Here is an 18,600-nt window from a genome sequence, read left to right on the forward strand (position 1 = left end):
TTTCAACGCATACATTTTACGTGGAGAAAAACATTCAGACCACAGCAGTAGTGAAAGAGAAAAGAGGTTTGAAATGCCTAGAGTTATAACCGGGCAAGTGGGAAGTGATCAGCCGTGAAATTGTTAACGTAAGGATTTGGTTCTTATTGATGACTAGCCAACATGGTTCTCTCCTGGTTGGAAAAAACTTGATAATAAAACTATAAAACTTCCATCAGTTTTTAAAAGGGAAGTGTAGGAATAAATCTGTTGTAGTACTTTAAATAGGAAGTTATGTCTAAGTTGTAAATTACTACATGTTATGTATCACAACATATGGATCACATAACATGATATTAAATGATTATGAAGCTGAAAGACATTTTCTAAACAATCAGAAATTAAGAAACAAGTATTGATCAACCATGCTAGAGGACAGACTGAATTATCTTTATAACCTCTTTGGAGAAAATATTACAAAATTGTTGTCACATGAAGAAGGGATCAATATGCATGGGGGCAATAATGTAGGAAAAAATACAAATGTGTGGCAGGCATTATTTAATAAAAATGTTATACCTTTTTGGAAAGAGATGAGATGCATACATTACAGCCATTGTATCATACACAAAAATTGAATGCCCTTTTTGTTTTTCATAACATTGAAATTTTGGAGTTCACGTCAGGTGTTTTGTAGATTGTCCTACATTTTGAATACATCTGATTGTTTCTTCATGGTTAGATTCAGGTTAGACACTTTTTGCAAGAAGACCATATAGGCGAAGTTGTTCCTGTTTCATACGCATTACATCAGGAGGCATATGAGATCAGATGGCCATTTATTGGTAATGCTACTTTTGGTTATTTGGTTAAGATGGAGCATATATCTTTAAGCTGTTAATCACACAGCCACTGTATCCAGACTGTTGAGAAGCAAACTATCAGGCAAAACTCAGGGCGCGCAGCAAGAGGCAGTCGCTTTCCCAGGCTCTGGGGAAAACGAGCCAACCACCCCCACTCTCCTGCCCGCCCGCGCCTCCTTTCCGGGAAAATGGGCTCTGAGAACCAGAGCGCCCCTTCTCCCACGCGCCCAAATCTTTTCCCATCAGCATGCGTGCGCTTGCGCAGTCTCCAGGCGGCTCCTTTCCAGCGCCCGACCGCTTCTTTCTCCTGCTCTCCTCCGGCTTCCCCTCAGCTGTAGCTTTTCCCTAAGGGGTCATCACAGGGCGCCAAACGCGCGTCCGCGGGAAGGCCGGGGACGGAGCGCGGCGCGGCGCGGCACGTCAGTGGCCTTCCGGGCGGAAGTCCGCAGCCTCCCGAGCCGCTGATTGGCTTTCAGGCTGGCGCCTGTCTCGGCCCCCGCGCCAGTTTTGGGCTGGTTGGCGCGGAATCTGGAGATTCGGGACCATGGCGCCCGTGCACGGCGACGACTGTGAGATAGGGGCGAGTGGTGAGGGACAACTCCGCGCGTGGGGCTCCGGGTTGGGACAGTGGCATGATTGCCGGTGGCGGGGGAGGGGGGGTTCTGAGGGAGTCTCTGCATTATTTTTTCTGAGAGAGGCGCACACCCGGGTTTGTTTGGGCGCAGACCTTGGTGGTCCTGGGCGGGGGCCCTTCTGGGGTCAGACCGGGCTTCCTTTAGGCGCGGTTTGCTCTTGGACCAGAGCCTGGACGGATTTTTGTTTGGGAGGCTGTCTCACCTCTGCCACTGAGAGTCTCCACAGTCGATTGCGTTTCTATTTCTTTTGGTGAGTTGCACCCACGTGCTGGGTATAACTTTATTGAGACTGGCCCCGTGGGGCAATGTCTTGGCCGAAAGTATTTCACTGCGATCTCCCTAAGTATCCACTTGAGGGCTTGAACAGAACAGATGTGTCCCTTTTTGTAGGAACTTCCGGGAAAATTTTATACATTGTAACTAAGCAGGAAAGAAAGCTCTAAGTGCTGTCATCCGGGAATAACGCGTTTTGTATTTTTAGGTAATGGGTTTCTACTTTATGCATTAAGTTTTTCTTTCAGATTCTTTGGAAAGTTCTTCAAGTGCTGCGTAGAAATCCTGTTCACAATCTAGTCATTCCTGGTGAAGTTTCAAAAAAAATGGCATCAATTTAGGGCATTTCGGATCCCCTGTATGTCACTCCGTTTGTCAGGGGTATCTTTTATTTCCAAAAATAGAATACAAAAATGCAAATAGATTTGTCTGATTTTTAAGTGTTCAACTAAAGCGTGACTTCAGTTAACTTCTAACTTAAAATCAGATGCTTCACTTTGTTAGCTCAAGTGTCACCTCTCCTGTCATTCAGATACCTCACCATTAATGAGAACTCGCTTCCTAATCAGCTTCCTTTGCATTCACCTAGTTGTGAGTCACAGATTTCAATTTGTTCTAGCCGTTCGTTTTTTGAGACTATTTTGGAGAGTCGACCTGCCTGGATTACAGATAGGAAGTAAGGTGTAAGTATGTGAACAAACAGTCTTTGCAGCCCTCTATCAGTGATTTGCCACTAAGCCCTTTCTTCATCCTAAAAACTACGTCATCTGTGAACATCAGGAAATCACTTTGGAGGATACTGTGCGATCTTGAGACTCCTCTTAGGTCATGGTGTTGATTAAGTAGTTGCTGGGGACTTGTGACTGGAATTTTTCCTTTAGAGCAGACTGAAAGATTGTTACCTGAAAGACTGCTGTAAGCTAGTGTCTGTCTGCTTTTGGGGAGGATAGAGATACTCCAGATGGTAATTTTGAAACAAATATTTAAACCTTTGTAACTGGATTTTTTCATGCTTACTCTTTTTTTGCTAACTTACCTACGTGAAGCGTTGGAGACATACTCCAAAAAACAAAATGTAGGCTTTTTTTTTTCTTCAGTATTAGCAGGCAGGGCACCTTGATAATGGCAGTGAAAAGCTGAAAGGTCTATAACTAGCTGTTACTATATATGAAAAAAGATCAGGGAATTATTATTTAGTTATTTTTTTTGAGACGAAGCTTCCCTCTTGTTGCCCAGGCTGGAGTGCAGTGACGTGATCTCAGCTCGCTGCAACCTCTGCCTCCCGGGTTCAAGCAATTCTCCTGCCTCAGCCTCCCGAGTAGCTGGGATTATAGGTGCCCACCACCACACTGGCTAATTTTTTGTATTTTTAGTAGAGATGGGGTTTCACCATGTTGGCCAGGCTAGTTTTGAACTCCTGATGTCAGGTGATCCACCTGTCTCTTCCTCCCAAAGTGATGAGATTACAGGAGTGAGCCACTGTGCCTGCCCAGGGAAAGCTTAATGATCAAAAAAGCAGGTACAGTGGTTCATTCATTGGTTCATTCAGCAAATATTTATTATATACCTACTAGGTATAAGCCTTCTGCCAGGCTCTGGCATTATGATGGTGGGTAGGCTGGACATGATTTGTCTTCATGAGGTACAGATGGTAAACATCTAATCATATGCAGAAAACGGCTTTGCTTTATTTTTGCCTTCTAAAGCTAGACCTTGGTACTCTTAGGTATGGTGTGTGTGGGGTATATGGATGTGTGTTTGACTTCACACGCGGAAACGTTACATGAGCCGCTCCTGTATTGCTAAGTGCAAAGTAAGATAGGCATCCTCATGTAATCCTTAACAGATTTTGAAGCAGACATGATTATCCCCATTTCACAGATGTGGACCCTGAGGCTCTACATCAGTCAGAGCCCCTGTTTGTAAGCTGCAGGAACCAACTCTAGCAGATTGGTTAGAATTTGTTAGAAGAATATTGTGTTCACAGAAACTCCAGGAGGACTAATAAGCCAGCCTGGGAGCTATTTAGCCAGGAACAGTGAGTGAAATTGTGCCACAAAAATGGGCCAGTGAGGAGGTCATTGCCAACCACGACCAAGTACTTGATGCTATAGCTCATACCTTAGGACACTGCTGACGTTGTTGCCAGTTTTGTAATCCTCCTGCAGCTGTTGCTACTTGTAGAATCTTTTAAAACCCATGCACCTTTCTTTGTGACACTAGCTTCTTCTGATTTAATGTCTGAGCAGGTGTTCCTAATTGGTAGAGCCTATTTTATATGCCCATGCTCTAGGCTGCAAGGGTGTCTGGGAAAGAGCATCAGCCTTTTCAGCTTCTGTAGTGGGACATAGGCTCTGTGTCTCATCAAGACTTATAAGGGGTGGGGGCCTGATTTCACAGTTTCAGATGCTAGGCCGCTTTAAACAACAAGACACCTGTCTGCTGCTTAACTGGTTAACTGGTGTTCTCATGTCACCCAGTAAATGGCAGAGCTGGAATGTGCTGCTTCTCCCTAGTCTGGTTCTCCTACTCACTCTACACTCTCTTGTCGAATTTACCTTGCACACTGAGTTCTCTCAGTTTCTGAATACACTGTGCATTTTCATCCCTTTGTAATTTGGCTCATGCCTCTTCTTTTGCTTGTGCCACTTTTTACCTTGTTCTCTGTGAAATTTGACTCCTTTTTCTAGGCCTGTATTGGAAACCTCTCCTGTGAAGCCTTCCTTGATTTTCCAGGCAAAATTAACAGCTCTCTCCTCTGTACATTTCCTCAGTACTGAGTTCTTACCTTTTCTATGGCACCATGTTTATATTGTGATGGTAATTTCAGGTACTTTGCTTTACTTGACTGGGGGCCTCTTTTGGACAGGCAGCTCTGTCTTATTTGTGATTGTACCCTAAACCCTGTGTAGTGGAACATTGTTGCCTGTGTAGTGGGACGTTGCCTGTGTAGTGGAACATTGTTGCCTGTGGAGTAAGTGCATTTGAAGACCTACAGATGTCAGGCGTCAAGGGAGTCTTGAGGGGAATACACTGAGGCCAGCTTTTCACTTTCAGGGGTCATGTTCAGTAATCTTCAAAGCCTTTTCATGTAGGCCTGTTCACGATTTTTGAAATCATTTGAGTGACATCCAAGTTTTTGTGGCTGTCATCATTAAGTACCTTTATTCCTTAATTTTTACTTAATGTCTCTCTGAAAATGGATTTAAAAGTCAAATGTGAAAGTCAAACAATAGAGTGTGATGTTGTAAAGAGAGATTCCATTTCTAGAAAGCTAGAAAAAAATAAGATCTCTAATTATACCTTACCTTTAGGCTATAGTCTCCAGCAGTTTATTGCCAGCATTTGGTACATGTTCTTTAAATTGTATCTTCTATTTCAGTCAAACACTTAGTCAAGCAGCTTAATGTTGTTATGAACATTCTAGTGGGGTTGGAGTTTTAGGCTGCCTCTTATCCATACTTCTCCTTTTCTTTGCCTGCTCCTTTATAAATTAATTAGCACCAAACACAATAAAATACTAGATTTCACAGACATAGATGGCAATCATGCTGAGCCTAAACTCATAGTTGACAGGCAGCACTGTTATGCTTGACTTAGTTTTTCATCAGTGGGTATGTGAAAGTCTTTAATTCTGTGGATGAATATTTTTTTTTTTTTTTTTTTTTTGAGATAGAGTCTCCCTCTGTCACCCAGGCTGGAGTGCAGTGGTGCAATCTCGGCTCACTGCAACCTCCACCTCCTGGGTTTAAGGGATTCTCCTGCCTCAGCCGCCTAAGCAGTTGGGATTACAGGTGCCTGCCACCACGCCCAGCTAATTTTTGTATTTTTAGTAGAGATGGGGTTTCACCATGTTGGTCAGGCTGGTCTCAAACTCCTGACCTCAGGTGATCCACCTGTCTCAGCCTCCCAAAGTGCTGGGATTACAGGCGTGAGCCACCGCACCCGCCTGAATTTTTTCAGTGTGTATGTGGAATGGTCAGCTTATGATGACCAGAGCATGAATAATTCAAAAGTTGAATGAATAAACACTGAAGTCCTCTGATATTTCAGTAATTTTTGACAAACCATTTAAGTCCCTGTAGTTATTTTAGTAATGTCCTGTGTCATAACCAACCGAGGCCTTGAAATAAGTGATATACCAATAATCCCCTCAAAGCCATCTTTGTTAAATTTCTCCAGCCCTCAATCTGTTCGTTCTTTGAATTTCTGGGTACTTTGTCTGAATCTCTTTTAAGGCATTTATTACCTCTAAATATTGTTTAGAGCCAGTTGCTACTTGTCTCCCATGTTAGATAGTAAGTTCTGTGAGTACAGAGACCATGTCTTTTTTATCTTTGTTTTTTTTTTTTGTTTTTGTTTTTTGAGATGGAGTTTCACTCTTTTTGCCCAGGCTGGAGTGCAATGGTGCAGTCTCAGCTCGCTGCAACCTCCGACTCCTGGGTTCAAGTGTTTCTCCTGCCTCAGCCTCCCGAATAGCTGGGGTTACAGGCATGTACCATCGTGCCTGGCTAATTTTGTATTTTTAGTAGAGACGGGGTTTCACCATGTTGGCCAGGCTGGTCTCCAACTCCTGACCTCTGGTGATCTGCCCACCTCAGCCTCCGAAAGTGCTGGGATTACAGGTGTGAGCCACCACGCCCAGCATGTCTTTGTGTCTCATAGTGCCTAGTACTTTGCAAAGAGTAGATGCTCCTTGAAGCCTTTTAGATATTGATTAATAGAACACAAAATGAATAGTGCTTTTATAACCCACTGGATTAATTCTGGCTGGTCATTTCTAATGGAAAGGTGATAAATTAGCTAACAGCTGATCTCCCTTGTTTAGTGTCTCCGCAGGATATCAGTTGAATTGGGAATTTTCCTCTTTTTGGAGAAAAAAATGACAGTGACTTTAATTGTTTTAACAGGATCTTAGAGGAACTTTCTGGCGAGTCATGTATATTTGGATATGTATGTTTGGCCATGAGCTTTGTGAATTATTTACATTATAAACATTATCTACTTGTATATTACTAAAATTGTATGTTATTGTTGGCTAGAAACTTTTCCTTTGTGTTTGAGGGAAGATGGCTGACAATTTTGTAACACCTCTTGTAAATTTTTTTTTTTTTCCAGCTGTGTCAGATTCAGGGAGTTTTGTATCTTCTCGAGCCCGGCGAGAAAAAAAATCAAAGAAGGGGCGCCAAGAAGCCCTAGAAAGACTGAAAAAGGCTAAAGCTGGTGAGAAGTATAAATATGAAGTAAGTAACCATTTTTCTTCTTTATTCTTCCTGTGCATCATCTAATTCATAGCCTGCAGGTAGTCTTGTGTCACCTTTGCCCCAGATTAGAAGTACTCATATATTTTAAGCTTTTTGTAATGGGAATTTATTAGTATTGGACAAGTGTGGGTATGAGGTTGATTTACAGATCATGGAGAATGCTCGACCCTTAAAGTTCCTATAAGGTATTTTACAGATGATTTTAAAATTCCAAAATGAAAGTACATAGCCATATCTATATTTTTCTTATTGGGCATGCTGTATCTATGGTAAGTCCCATGGGTTTGTTGGAGTCATTTAGAGGTGCTTTTACTTACTCTTAAGGTATTGAGCAGCCTAACTAAGTGCTACTTCTTGGAGAGAACTGTTCTTCGTAATCTCATTTGCAAGGGTAGTGGCAGTGGAGACTTGGACCTTAACTTCTGCCGTGTTCTGCTTGTAAGATTGAATGTGATGCTCTTTTGGTTTTCCTCTACCCACTGTTTATGGCCTGCAGGTCAAAAACAGAGTGGCCACCATCTGCATAAATATTGTCTAGCGTCACCTTCAGGGCTGCCTGAGTATCTTAATTGCCTTATGGCCAGAAAGTGATTAACCAATACTAGAAAATAACCATAACTGATAGACTTTTTGAACTAACATATTATTCTAAGTGCATTTACCAATGTGTTTATTCATTTAAGCTTTTCAATAACCAAATGAAATTAGATGCTATGATTAGTAACATTTTGCAGGTGAGATATCCGAGGCACAGAAAGTTTAATGAGGTTACAATGGCAGATCCTTTTTTGAACCCAGGCAGTCTGGCTTCAGAATATGCCTGTTTAACCACTTAATCAAATAAAAGAATATTTGCCATTTGTCACCATTTGTTCAAGTTAAGTGAGGCAACCAGATCATAAAAGGTTGCTAAAAGGATTTCAGTAAAACAGGAATAAACTTTTTTTTTTTTTTTTTGAGATGGAGTCTCGCTCTGTTGCCCAGGCTGGAGTGCAATGCCATGATCTTGGTTCACTGCAGCTTCCACCTCCCAGGTTCAAGCGATTCTCCTGCTTCAGCTTCCCGAGTAGCTGGGATTACAGGCGCCCACCACCACGCCTGGCTAATTTTTGTATTCTTAGTAGAGACAGGGTTTCACCACGTTGGTCAGGCTGGTCTTGAACTCTTGACTTCAAATGATCCACCCGCCTCGGCCTCCCAAAGTGCTGGGATTACAGGCGTGAACCACCACACTGAGCCCAGGAATAAAACATTTTTAATGTAGGTACTTGTATAAAGGAGTTCCATGGGTCATTTCAGATGTTGGCACAATGTGGCTGATTTCCCTTTAACACTGTGATGTTAATTGTATGGCTGTAAGAGTTCATGCTGAGCAGTAGTAATGTTGTTTTTAAAGATTTTGAGTCGAAATGACTTTTTACTCAAAATGATTTTTAAAAATAGTTTTCTGGTATCTCCTTGATAATATAGTGAATCACTTAAGAGACAAAGTCTGTCTTCAGCAAACAAAAATAGTAACGCCAGTTCCCCTCCCACCCCAAAAAAGAAAGTTGGTCAGTATAGTAATATTAATTGGACTATTTTGCATCTCTGTTGTTAAAAACTTAATTTGGTAAGGCAGGTTGTTTCTGTTACCAGATGGTTAAAGACCAAATCAGTATTTGCCAGTGATTCCTGTGGAGTAGGCTAAAAAGGAGGTGAAAACTCAAATCCTGTAATTATTATAAGCCTTATAGGTTTGACAGAAATCCAGTCAGCTCTGGCCATTGGATTCCAAAAGCTCTGTCCAAGTTTTTTCCTAGGGTATTAACTCTTCAGATGGAGTTGTTTCTCCTGTACTCCATTTGAGAAAGGTAGAACTCTTTTTTTTTTTGAGGTGGAGTTTTGCTCTTGTTGCCCAGGCTGGAGTGTGATGGCGTGATCTTGGCTCACTGTAACCTCCGCTTCCCAGGTTCAAGTGATTGTCCTGCTTCAGCCTCCTGAGTAGCTGGGATTACAGGCGCCCACCACCATGCCCAGCTAATTTTTGTATCTTTAGTAGAGATGGGGTTTCACCACGTTGGCCAGGCTGGTCTTGAACTCCTAACCTCAAGTAATCTGCTCACCTCGGCCTCCCAAAGTGCTGGGATTATAGGTGTGAGCCACTGCGCCTGGCCGAGAATCGGGTACTTTTTTTTTTTTTTTGAGACGGAGACTCGGTCTGTTACCCAGGCCGGAGTGCAGTGGCATGATCTCGGCTCACTGCATCACTGCAACCTCTGCCTCCCAGGTTCAAGCTATTCTCCTGCCTCAGCCTCCTGAGTAGCTGGGACTGCAGGCATATGCCACCACGCCTGGCTAATTTTTGTATTTTTAGTAGAGATGGGGTTTCACTATGTTGGCCAGGCTGGCCTCAAACTCCTGACCTCAGGTGATCCACCCACCTGGGCCTCCCAAAGTGCTGGGATTACAGGCGTGAGCCACCATGCCCAGCATTTGTTAATTTTTAATAAGTATCTATGAGATTTTGCAAACCAGCCCACCAGAGTCTCATCTGGAAAGTCACTGGCCTTTCCCCATGGGCAGCTGCAGCAGTGGTGTGTATCTTTTATTTGTTGCTTTAGCTGTGCAGAGGTTGTCTGCTTTACTCATACCAGTAGCTCATAGTGTTCTGACCCTCTTGCAGTCAGGCGGCCAATGTGATTGGAGGACCTGCTACTCTCTGGACTTGCCTTTCAAATAGCTCAGCATTTAAGTCCTTGTGCGGTTTCAAGACCTGACAATGGTGGGGTTTCAGTGGTAATACAAACAGGGTCACCCAAAAACTATTTCTGGTTTGCCTGTAGAATATACAATATGTTTGTTTTGCTAATTTTTGGAGGGGGATGGATGAGGGAGATTTTCCTGTATTTGGTTGGTTGAACAGGCATGAAAATTATCGTCTATTCGCAGAGCGTACATCAGCTAGTGGAGAGGGAAGTGGCATGCCTTACAGGTTTGCTAAGTGTAGGAGAAACCAGTCTAGAAATTACAAGTGAATAATTCCCCAAAGCAGCTAATGAAGAATTGGCTATAATTCAGTTTGTTTTTTATGAAATAGATGAGTAATTGATGGTATGACAAGTGTATTATGCTAATGGAATCATTTAATATCTTATGTTAACACCCACCTAAAAGGAATACTAAGTTAATTGATGTCTATTTAAGGAAAACCCTGTAGTGGTGTTGAATGTCAGAACTCATGATTTGGTTGCAGCTACTCCTTCAGGCTGCCATTCCAGTTTCAATTTGACAATTTTTTCATCAGAATTGTTTAACACTTTCACTCTATTTGAAGCTTTTTTTCTGAAACTTGTATAATGGTAGGTCGAGGACTTCACAGCTGTTTATGAAGAAGTTGATGAAGAACAGTATTCGAAGCTGGTTCAGGCACGCCAGGATGATGACTGGATTGTGGATGATGGTAGGTGGGGCGGGGGTGGGGGCGGGGATGTTGCGTCCTAGGCACTGTGTTAGTTGCTTCTTGTAGATTCTCACTCATGTGGTGGAGTTGCTGCTTTGCCTGGGCAAATGTAAGGCACTGTTAGGATCTTACCTTTGGTTCGGATTTTCCTTTAATTATTTGAGGATGAGGAAGCAGAATAGCAGGACATTTGGGGATATTTTGGAGAATCTAGGCACATACCTCAGGATGTAGTATAAATCCTCCAGGTAATGGCTGTGTAGGAATTGGGAGGAGCCCCTTGTCTGTGGGGCCAATGCACAGCGCTTGGAATTAAGGAATGCAGGTTCGGGATCCATCGTTCCTACTTTCCAATTCTATGACCTTGGACAAGTCACTTAATCTCTCGGTGCCTCAGAGTCTTCATCTGTAATACGAGGATAAGAAAACTACCTTCTCCCAGAGTTGTGAGGTATATATGAGGTTCTAGGTATGAAAATTAACTTGGTCAGTAGAAAGCACCATACAAAGGCTGGTCCTAATGTCCTGTGCCCCTTCTGAAAGCTCACTGGTTCTCACTTGTAGGGTCTGACTTCATGGCCATGTGAATGCTGACCACAGGGAGCATGTAGATTGTGCCTGTGACTATGTTTCTACTTCTGTAATTGGATTCAGCTATATTGCCAGTTTTCCCCTGTAGACTGGGATATCTCTCTGGGCTTGTGGTAATCTTGATTCTTTTACTTCTTATTCTTCTAGTAGAGTAAAACTGCTGTAAAGCATCCTATCGTGGCAGACTTTGATCCTTTGGGCCAAATCGTTTCCTGAGGTCACCTAGCTAGGTATAATATATATCATTTGGTTTTGACTCCACACCTGCTGTGTGGATGCTGTGCATTGTCTGACACCTGTGTGAACAGAATTCTGCTGCACTTAAAAATAGCACAGGCCAGGAAAACATCTGAGCAGGTATAAAAGCTTTTTTTTGGTCATGGCTAAAATATTATTGGCCACTTTTAGAAATTTGATCCCAGTATTAAATTTTGTCCCTGCAGATGGTATTGGCTATGTGGAAGATGGCCGAGAGATTTTTGATGATGACCTTGAAGATGATGCCCTTGATGCTGGTGAGAAAGGTACCTACCTTTTGTTTTCCAGGGTGTTGTTTTGAGATTTAAAGAATTCTCTAAAATTAGAGATGACTTGATACTCTGATAGTTTACCTTTGAGAGAAAGACCTAACTACCATTGTTTTTAGGTATAGAATATGTTCTAATATGAAGAGAAGTATGCTTATGTGGAAAATTAAACATAAAAAGCAGAAACAACATCAGGAAATGAAGTTTCATGTCTCTGTTATTCAAGTAGTGTGGTCTTTACTTACTTTAAAGTTTTCAATCCTGTGGTCCTTTAAAACTTGCAGATTTTGAGGGCTGCGACAGTAATTGATCTCTTTTAATTCCTCCTGAAGTGATATACTTAGAATTTTAGCTCTTTGCTAATTGTATAGCACAATAACAAGGTTTAGAACTAGAGTAATCAGCTTGCTTTGTCTAATTGAAATTTAAAATAATATGGATGAATGTGTCAGATTGTCTTAGCTGTACAATCATTGGCAATTTTTTTTGAGTAAACAATCCTGATTTAGTTCCTGTAAAATGAGAATGAAAATTCTCTTCAGTATTTTTTTTTGTTTAGTTTGTTAATTAGCCTTCTACTACTGAGTGGTAGATTGGGGTCAGCAAACTATGGCCCTCTCACAACCAGTTTTTGACAAAAAGTTTTATTGAGATACAGTTCACATACCATACAATTCACATATTTAAAGTATACAATTCAGTGGCTTTTAATATAGTCACAGAGTTGTGTAGCCATCACCACAATCAATTTTAGAACATTTTTGTTACCCCAAGTGGAAATCTTGCCTGTTTTTGTGTGGCTCTTGAGCTAAGAATAGTTTTTACGTTTTTAAGCGGTATTTTAAAAATAAAAAATGCAAAGAATATGTAACAAAAGAATATGTGACCAAAAGCCTAACGTCTGTGCTGTCTTGCCCTTTACTGTCTGGATCTTCATTTGCAGAATAATATTTTGCACCATTAGTTTTTCTCTCTCCTTCCAACCACGTACACAGACTTTTTGCTCAGTGAACTTTTAGAACTTCAGTAGTGACCTCCTAAGAATGAGGATACTTGACTACTTAACCACAATAACATTATCATGATATTACCTAATATATTGTCTATATTAAAAGTTTCCCAATTAGCCCAATAGTATCTTTTAAAGCTATTTTTAAAAATGCAGACTCCATTTTTGTTTTCATGTCTCTTTAATCTTTTTTAGTGTAGAACAGCAACACCTTCCCCCGCTCCGCCCCAGCCTCTTTTTGTCTTTCATGACATTGATTTTTAAAGGGACCAGGCTGTTTGTTTTGTTGAATGTCCCACAATCTGAATTTTGCCTGACTGCTTCATTGTGCTTAGATTTGGGTTAAATATTTTGGCAACAATAAATAAATATTTAAATGCTTTGTCAAGACCTACAATATAAAGTTCTATCCTTTCCATATCAGGGGCATATAATGTCACTTGTACCATTATTGTTGATACTAAGTTTGATCTTTTGGTTAAGATGATATTTTTCAGATTTCTTCTTTGTAAAGCTACTTTCCTCCCTTTTGTAATTGATGCTAAAAATAGGGGGTGATAATTTGAGACCATGTGTATATCCTATTTCCCCATGAATTTTTACCCAGTGCTTTTAGCATCTATTGTTGATCCTTTCCCTTCTTTTAAAAATTAATGCTTCAGACTCATGTATTTTTAAAAGATTTACTGTTATAATTCAGTAGCCATTATTATCATTTTTCCTTTTTATGTTCAAATTATCTCAGATTTGGCTGGTGAGAGCCCCTTTAAGCCACCTCCTGTGTTCTTTTGACATGGCTCCATCAGTCTTTGAGCATTTCCTTGTTTTCTGGGCCAAGAGGATAAGACGTTCCAGGTTTAGCTTGTATTCTTCCTGCCTTGGACCTGGAACCAACCATTTCTCCCAAGAATCCTGGTTCCTTTTAGTGGGGAATGGTATCCAGATATGGGAGATGGATGTACTCATTGCTATTGGGGTGTAATTCTAGGCCCTTTCAGTGAACAGAACAAGGAAATTATATGTCATGAGTTCATACGGATATATTTGATTGGTTGAAATCCAACATCACTGGGTTCTTTATCTTCCCAATTCTATATTTGTATCTGCCTTCACCCTCAATGAAAACCCTTGTCTTCTAAAATACACACAAAATAATGTCAGAATCACTAAATCAATATCTGTACCAACAACCTTTCTAGGTAAAATTTATGATTTCTCTACAGTTTTATTTGTTCTTGGTATATATCCTAAGGTCTATAGTCAGAGTATTGTGTTCAGAAGCTATATAAAGTAATTTTTTTGTGTGTGTTGTATTGATTTACTACATAGATTCATTTTTTGTTTGTATTCAAATTTCAGTTTTTAAAAAATCCTTTTAATTTTACTTCTGAATATTGTAAAACATATGATTTAAAAATGAAAATCAGTAACTTTATTAGTTTCTGGTTTATTACAAAAAAATAAGCATATGTGTATTTTTTTCTGTGTGTGATGTTATTTATTTATTCATTCATTTATTAGTTAAATTAGAATGTGTGAACCATCTTCCTGGTTCTGCCAAACTATAAAATGTGGAAATTTTCTACACTGGTACCATTTGTTAGCAATGTGGCTAATTGTATATTTCTAGTTTGTGTGAGTCCGTGAAGAAGAGAATGAGCTCATGTGCCACTTTCATCTCCCTGAACTGAGGAGGCCTATGTTAGAGTTATGGTTCTATTGTTTTTTTTTTTTTTTTGAGATGGAGTCTCGCTCTGTTGCCCAGGCTGGAGTGCAGTGGCGCGATCTCGGCTCACTGCAAGCTCTGCCTCCCGGGTTTACGCCATTCTCCTGCCTCAGCCTCTCCAAGTAGCTGGGACTACAGGCGCCTGCCACCACGCCCGGCTAATTTTTTTGTATTTTTAGTAGAGACGGGGTTTCACCGTGGTCTCGATCTCTTGACCTCGTGATCCGCCCGCCTCGGCCTCCCAAAGTGCTGGGATTACAAGCGTGAGCCACCGCGCCTGGCCATGGTTCTATTGTTAATTGGCTGTGTCATCTTGAACTAATCCCATTACCTATCTGGACTTGAGTTTTTGTCAGCTGTAAATTAGGAGGTTGGAATGGACAGTGAGCTTCTCAAAGAAAGGACTCATGTCCTGGTAATCTCAGTGCTAATCACAGTAGTGGACTCAAAGTAAGTATGTAGTTTTGTTGAATAAAGGAGCCATCTCTGTGTTTCCATAGTCATCATATTATCTCTTCCGAATAATAAGTTACTGAAGAGAATGATTTGATCCGGAAGAGAGCTAGTCTTAGAAATTCTTATTTCGTGCTTTTCCACCACCATTCACCCACAAGTCCCCACTGTTTCAGTGTCCATTACTAGGAGCCCAGTAAGGTCACAAGATCCTAGGAAGGAAAATGGACTTCTGCAATGTACTTTAAAGACTTATAAGAAATTACTAAGTTTTCTTAGAAGTAAAAAGTCAACTCTTTATGAGTGTGGATCTAATTCCTGGGATGGTGTTTTCAAACAGAGAAAAATGGCCGGGTGCAGCGGCTCACGCGTGTAATCCCAGCACTTTGGGAGGCCGAGGTGGGCAGATCACCTGAAGCCAGGAGTTCAAGACCAGCCTGGCCAATATGGTGAAACCCCATCTCTACTAAAAATAGAAAAATTAGTCGGGCGTGGTGGTGGGTGTCTGTAAACCCAGCTACTTGGGAGGCTGAGGCAGGAGAATCTCTTGATCTCTTAAACCCGGGAGGCAGAGGTTGCAGTGAGCCAAGATCGTGCCACTGCACTCCAGCCTGGGTGATAGGAATAAGCAAAACAAAACAAAACCATAGAGAAAAATATCAACCAAGTCCCAATGAAGAAAAATTAGCAGGAAAATACAGTAAAACAAAACAGAAACACTAAACTGTGGAAGAATTCCACCTCAAATGTTTACTTGTATTCAAATTTTTATCCTTCTGTCTAAATCCTGCTAACCTACAGTGGTGAGATTAATGCCCTCTCATGAAGCTTTCCTTGCTATTCAAACCTCTGTTGACCTCCTCTGTTCGTACACTATCAAGGCCTGAATTTTATATACTAAACATTTTGACTATTAATTACATTCTGTTTTCGAAGTGCTCCAGATGATACAGATCTCCTGTCTCACATCTTTCACAAATGTCCTACAAACCTTTTCACAATCTTAGGCCCATGAAAATACTTTTTTTTTTTTACTGTGGTAAAATATGCATAACATAAAATTTACCACGAGTGACGTTTAGTATATTCACAATGTTTGCAACCGTCACCATCATCTTGTTCCAGAACATTTTCATCATCCAGAATGGAAGCCCCATACCCATTAGCAGTCACTCCCCACTCTCTCTTCCCCCAGAGCCTGACAACCATCAATCAGCTTTCTATCTTTATGGATTTGTGTATTCTGGACATTTTACATTTCATATAAATGAATCATGCAATATTTTATCTTTTGTGTTTGGCTTCTTTGACTTAGAAGATTTTCAAGTATCATGTTTTCAAGTAGCATGTATCAGTACTTCATTCCTTTTTATTGCTGAATAATATTCTACTGTGTGGATGTACTACATTTTGTTTATTCATTAGTTGATGGACATTTGGATTGTTTCTACCTTTTGGCTATTGTACGTAGTGCTACTATGAGCATTTGTGTACAAGTTTTTGTTTGAATGCCTGCTTTCAATTTTTTAGGGTACTAACCCAGGAGTGAAATTGTGTATATGTTGTGGTGGTTGTTGTTTTTTTTTTTTTTTTTTTTTGAGACAGAGTCTTGCTCTGTCACCCAAGCTGGAGTACAGTGATGCCGTCTCGGCTCACTGCAACCTCTGCCTCCTGAGTTCAAGTGATTCTCCTGCCTCAGCCTCCAAAGTAGCTGGGATTACAGGCACGCGCCACCACGCCCAGCTAATTTTTGTATTTTAGTAGAGACGGGGTTTCACCATGTTGGTCAGGCTGGTTTCGAACTCCTGACCTCGTGATCTGCCTGCCTCGGTCTCCCAAAGTGCTGGGATTACAGGTGTGAGCCTCCGTGCTGGCATGTGTATGTATTTTTATTTCCTTTTCTTTCTTTTTTCTGAGACAGATTCTTGCTCTGTCGTCCAGGATGGAGTGCAGGGGTGCGATTTGGGCTCACTGCAACCTCCGCCTCCTGGGCTCAACCTATCCTCCCACCTCAGTGTCCCGAGTAGCCAAGACTACAGGCACATCCTGCCACACTCGGCTAATTTTTTGTATTTTTAGTAGAGACAGAGTTTCGCCATGTTGCCCAGGCTGGTCTCAAACTCCTGGGCTCAAGCAGTCCGCCCACTTTGCCCTCAGAAAGTGTTGGGATTACAGGCATGAGCCACGGTGCCCGGCCCCTTTTCTTTCTTAAACAAAAGATAATGTTATAGAGGTTTTGTACTTTGCTTTTTTCATGTAGCAAGATGTCTTGAAAATCACCCGATATTAGAACATAGAGAGCTTGTTTTTAATTATTTATTTCTATGTAGCTGCACAGCATTCCCTGATAGGGATTGCACAATGTTCATTCAAATGGTTTCCTTGGAAGGACATTTAGATTATTTTGAGTAATTTGCTATTATAATGCCACATCCAGTAACTCTGTGCATATGGTGTTTTCCTCAGAGAAAATTCCCAGAGGTGGGATTGCTGGCTCAAAGAGTAGCTACACATAAATTTTTTTTTTTTTGAGATGGAGTTTTGCTCTTGTTGCCTAAGCTGGAGTACAATGGTGCAATCTCGGCTCACTGCAACCTCTGTCTCCTGAGTTCAAGTGATTCTTCTGCCTCAGCCTCCTGAGTAGCTGGGATTACAGGTGCCTGCCACGACACCCAGCTAATTTTTGTATTTTTAGTAGAGACAGGGTTTCACCATGTTGGCCAGGCTGGTCTCGAGCTCCTGTCCTGAGATGATCCACCCGCCTTGGCCTCCCAAAATGCTGGGATTATAGGCATGAGCCACCACGCCCAGCCCACTACACATAAAACTTTATTAGCTATTGCCTGTTCTTCATAAGAGCTGTCCGATTTTACACTGTCATGAACAATGTATGAATGTCTGTTTCTGTACAGCCTTACTAACAGTGTTTTCAAGCTTTTGAATTTTCACCACTCTGATATGTGAGAAGTGGCATTTCAGTGTGGTTTTCATTTGCATTTTTTTTGTTTGTTTTTGAGACTGAGTCTCACTTTGTCACCCAGGCAGGAGTGCAGTGGTGCGGTCTCAGGTCATTGCAACTTCCGCCTCCTGGTTTCAAGCGATTCTCCTGCCTCAGCCTCCCAAGTAGCTGGGACTACAGGTGTGTGCCACCATGCCCGGCTAATTTTTGTATTTTTAGTAGAGATGGGGTTTCACTGTGTTGGCCAGGCTGGTCTCGAACTCCTGACCTCGTATTCTGCCTGCCTCGTGGCCTCCCAAAGTGTTGGGATTACAGATGTGAGTCACCATGCCCAGCCTCATCTGCATTTCTTTTACATATGAAATTGATAATCTTTTCATAAAACATAACTATTTATATGTTTGTGTTTACTGCCTGCTTTCCTTTTGGGCTCTTTATCTTTTAATTTTTTAAAAGTTCCTTGTCAGGGAAATTGGTCCTTTATCTGTGATACATATTGCAAAAATTTTTCCTTCATTTTTCTTTTAACTTGGTTTTCTTTTTTCTTCTTTTTCTTTTTACACCAATTCTAGTGTAATTGAATTTATCATTTTTTTTTTCTTGCAAGTGGATTCTGAGTCAGAAGGATTTTCACTGCACCCAAATTGCAAAGGAATTGCTTTTTAAAAGGTTTTTGTAAAGTTTCATTTTTAAAAATTTTGATTTGTGATCCATTTGGTGTTTATACTGGTTTACTTCTTTACAAATGGCTAGCCAACACTACTTAATAAAGTCCATCTTTTCCTTAGTGATATGGGATGCCACCTTCGTTATGTATTAAATTTCCATAAGTAATTGGGTCTTATTCTGGACTTTATGTTCTGTTTCATTTGGTCTATT

At 41.1% G+C, this 18,600-nt stretch overlaps 1 protein-coding gene across 2 annotated transcripts in view; it reads left to right on the forward strand.

Moving 5' to 3' along the window:
- The first annotated feature begins 1,345 nt into the window (after positions 1-1,345).
- POLA1 (DNA polymerase alpha 1, catalytic subunit) overlaps positions 1,346-18,600 on the forward strand; it is a 302,637-nt gene continuing 285,382 nt past the window's right edge. The window contains exons 1-4 of one of the 2 annotated variants that reach the window (XM_030807187.1): positions 1,349-1,429; positions 6,869-6,993; positions 10,360-10,456; positions 11,491-11,571. In XM_030807187.1, coding sequence (XP_030663047.1) covers positions 1,387-1,429; positions 6,869-6,993; positions 10,360-10,456; positions 11,491-11,571 — 346 coding nt within the window. In that variant the 5' untranslated portion in view covers positions 1,349-1,386. Of the gene's footprint in view, positions 1,430-6,868; positions 6,994-10,359; positions 10,457-11,490; positions 11,572-18,600 lie in introns of both variants that reach the window. The other variant, XM_030807188.1, reaches the window with a different exon arrangement.

Source organism: Nomascus leucogenys, chromosome X (assembly GCF_006542625.1).
Source record: "Nomascus leucogenys isolate Asia chromosome X, Asia_NLE_v1, whole genome shotgun sequence".
NCBI lineage: Eukaryota > Metazoa > Chordata > Mammalia > Primates > Hylobatidae > Nomascus > Nomascus leucogenys.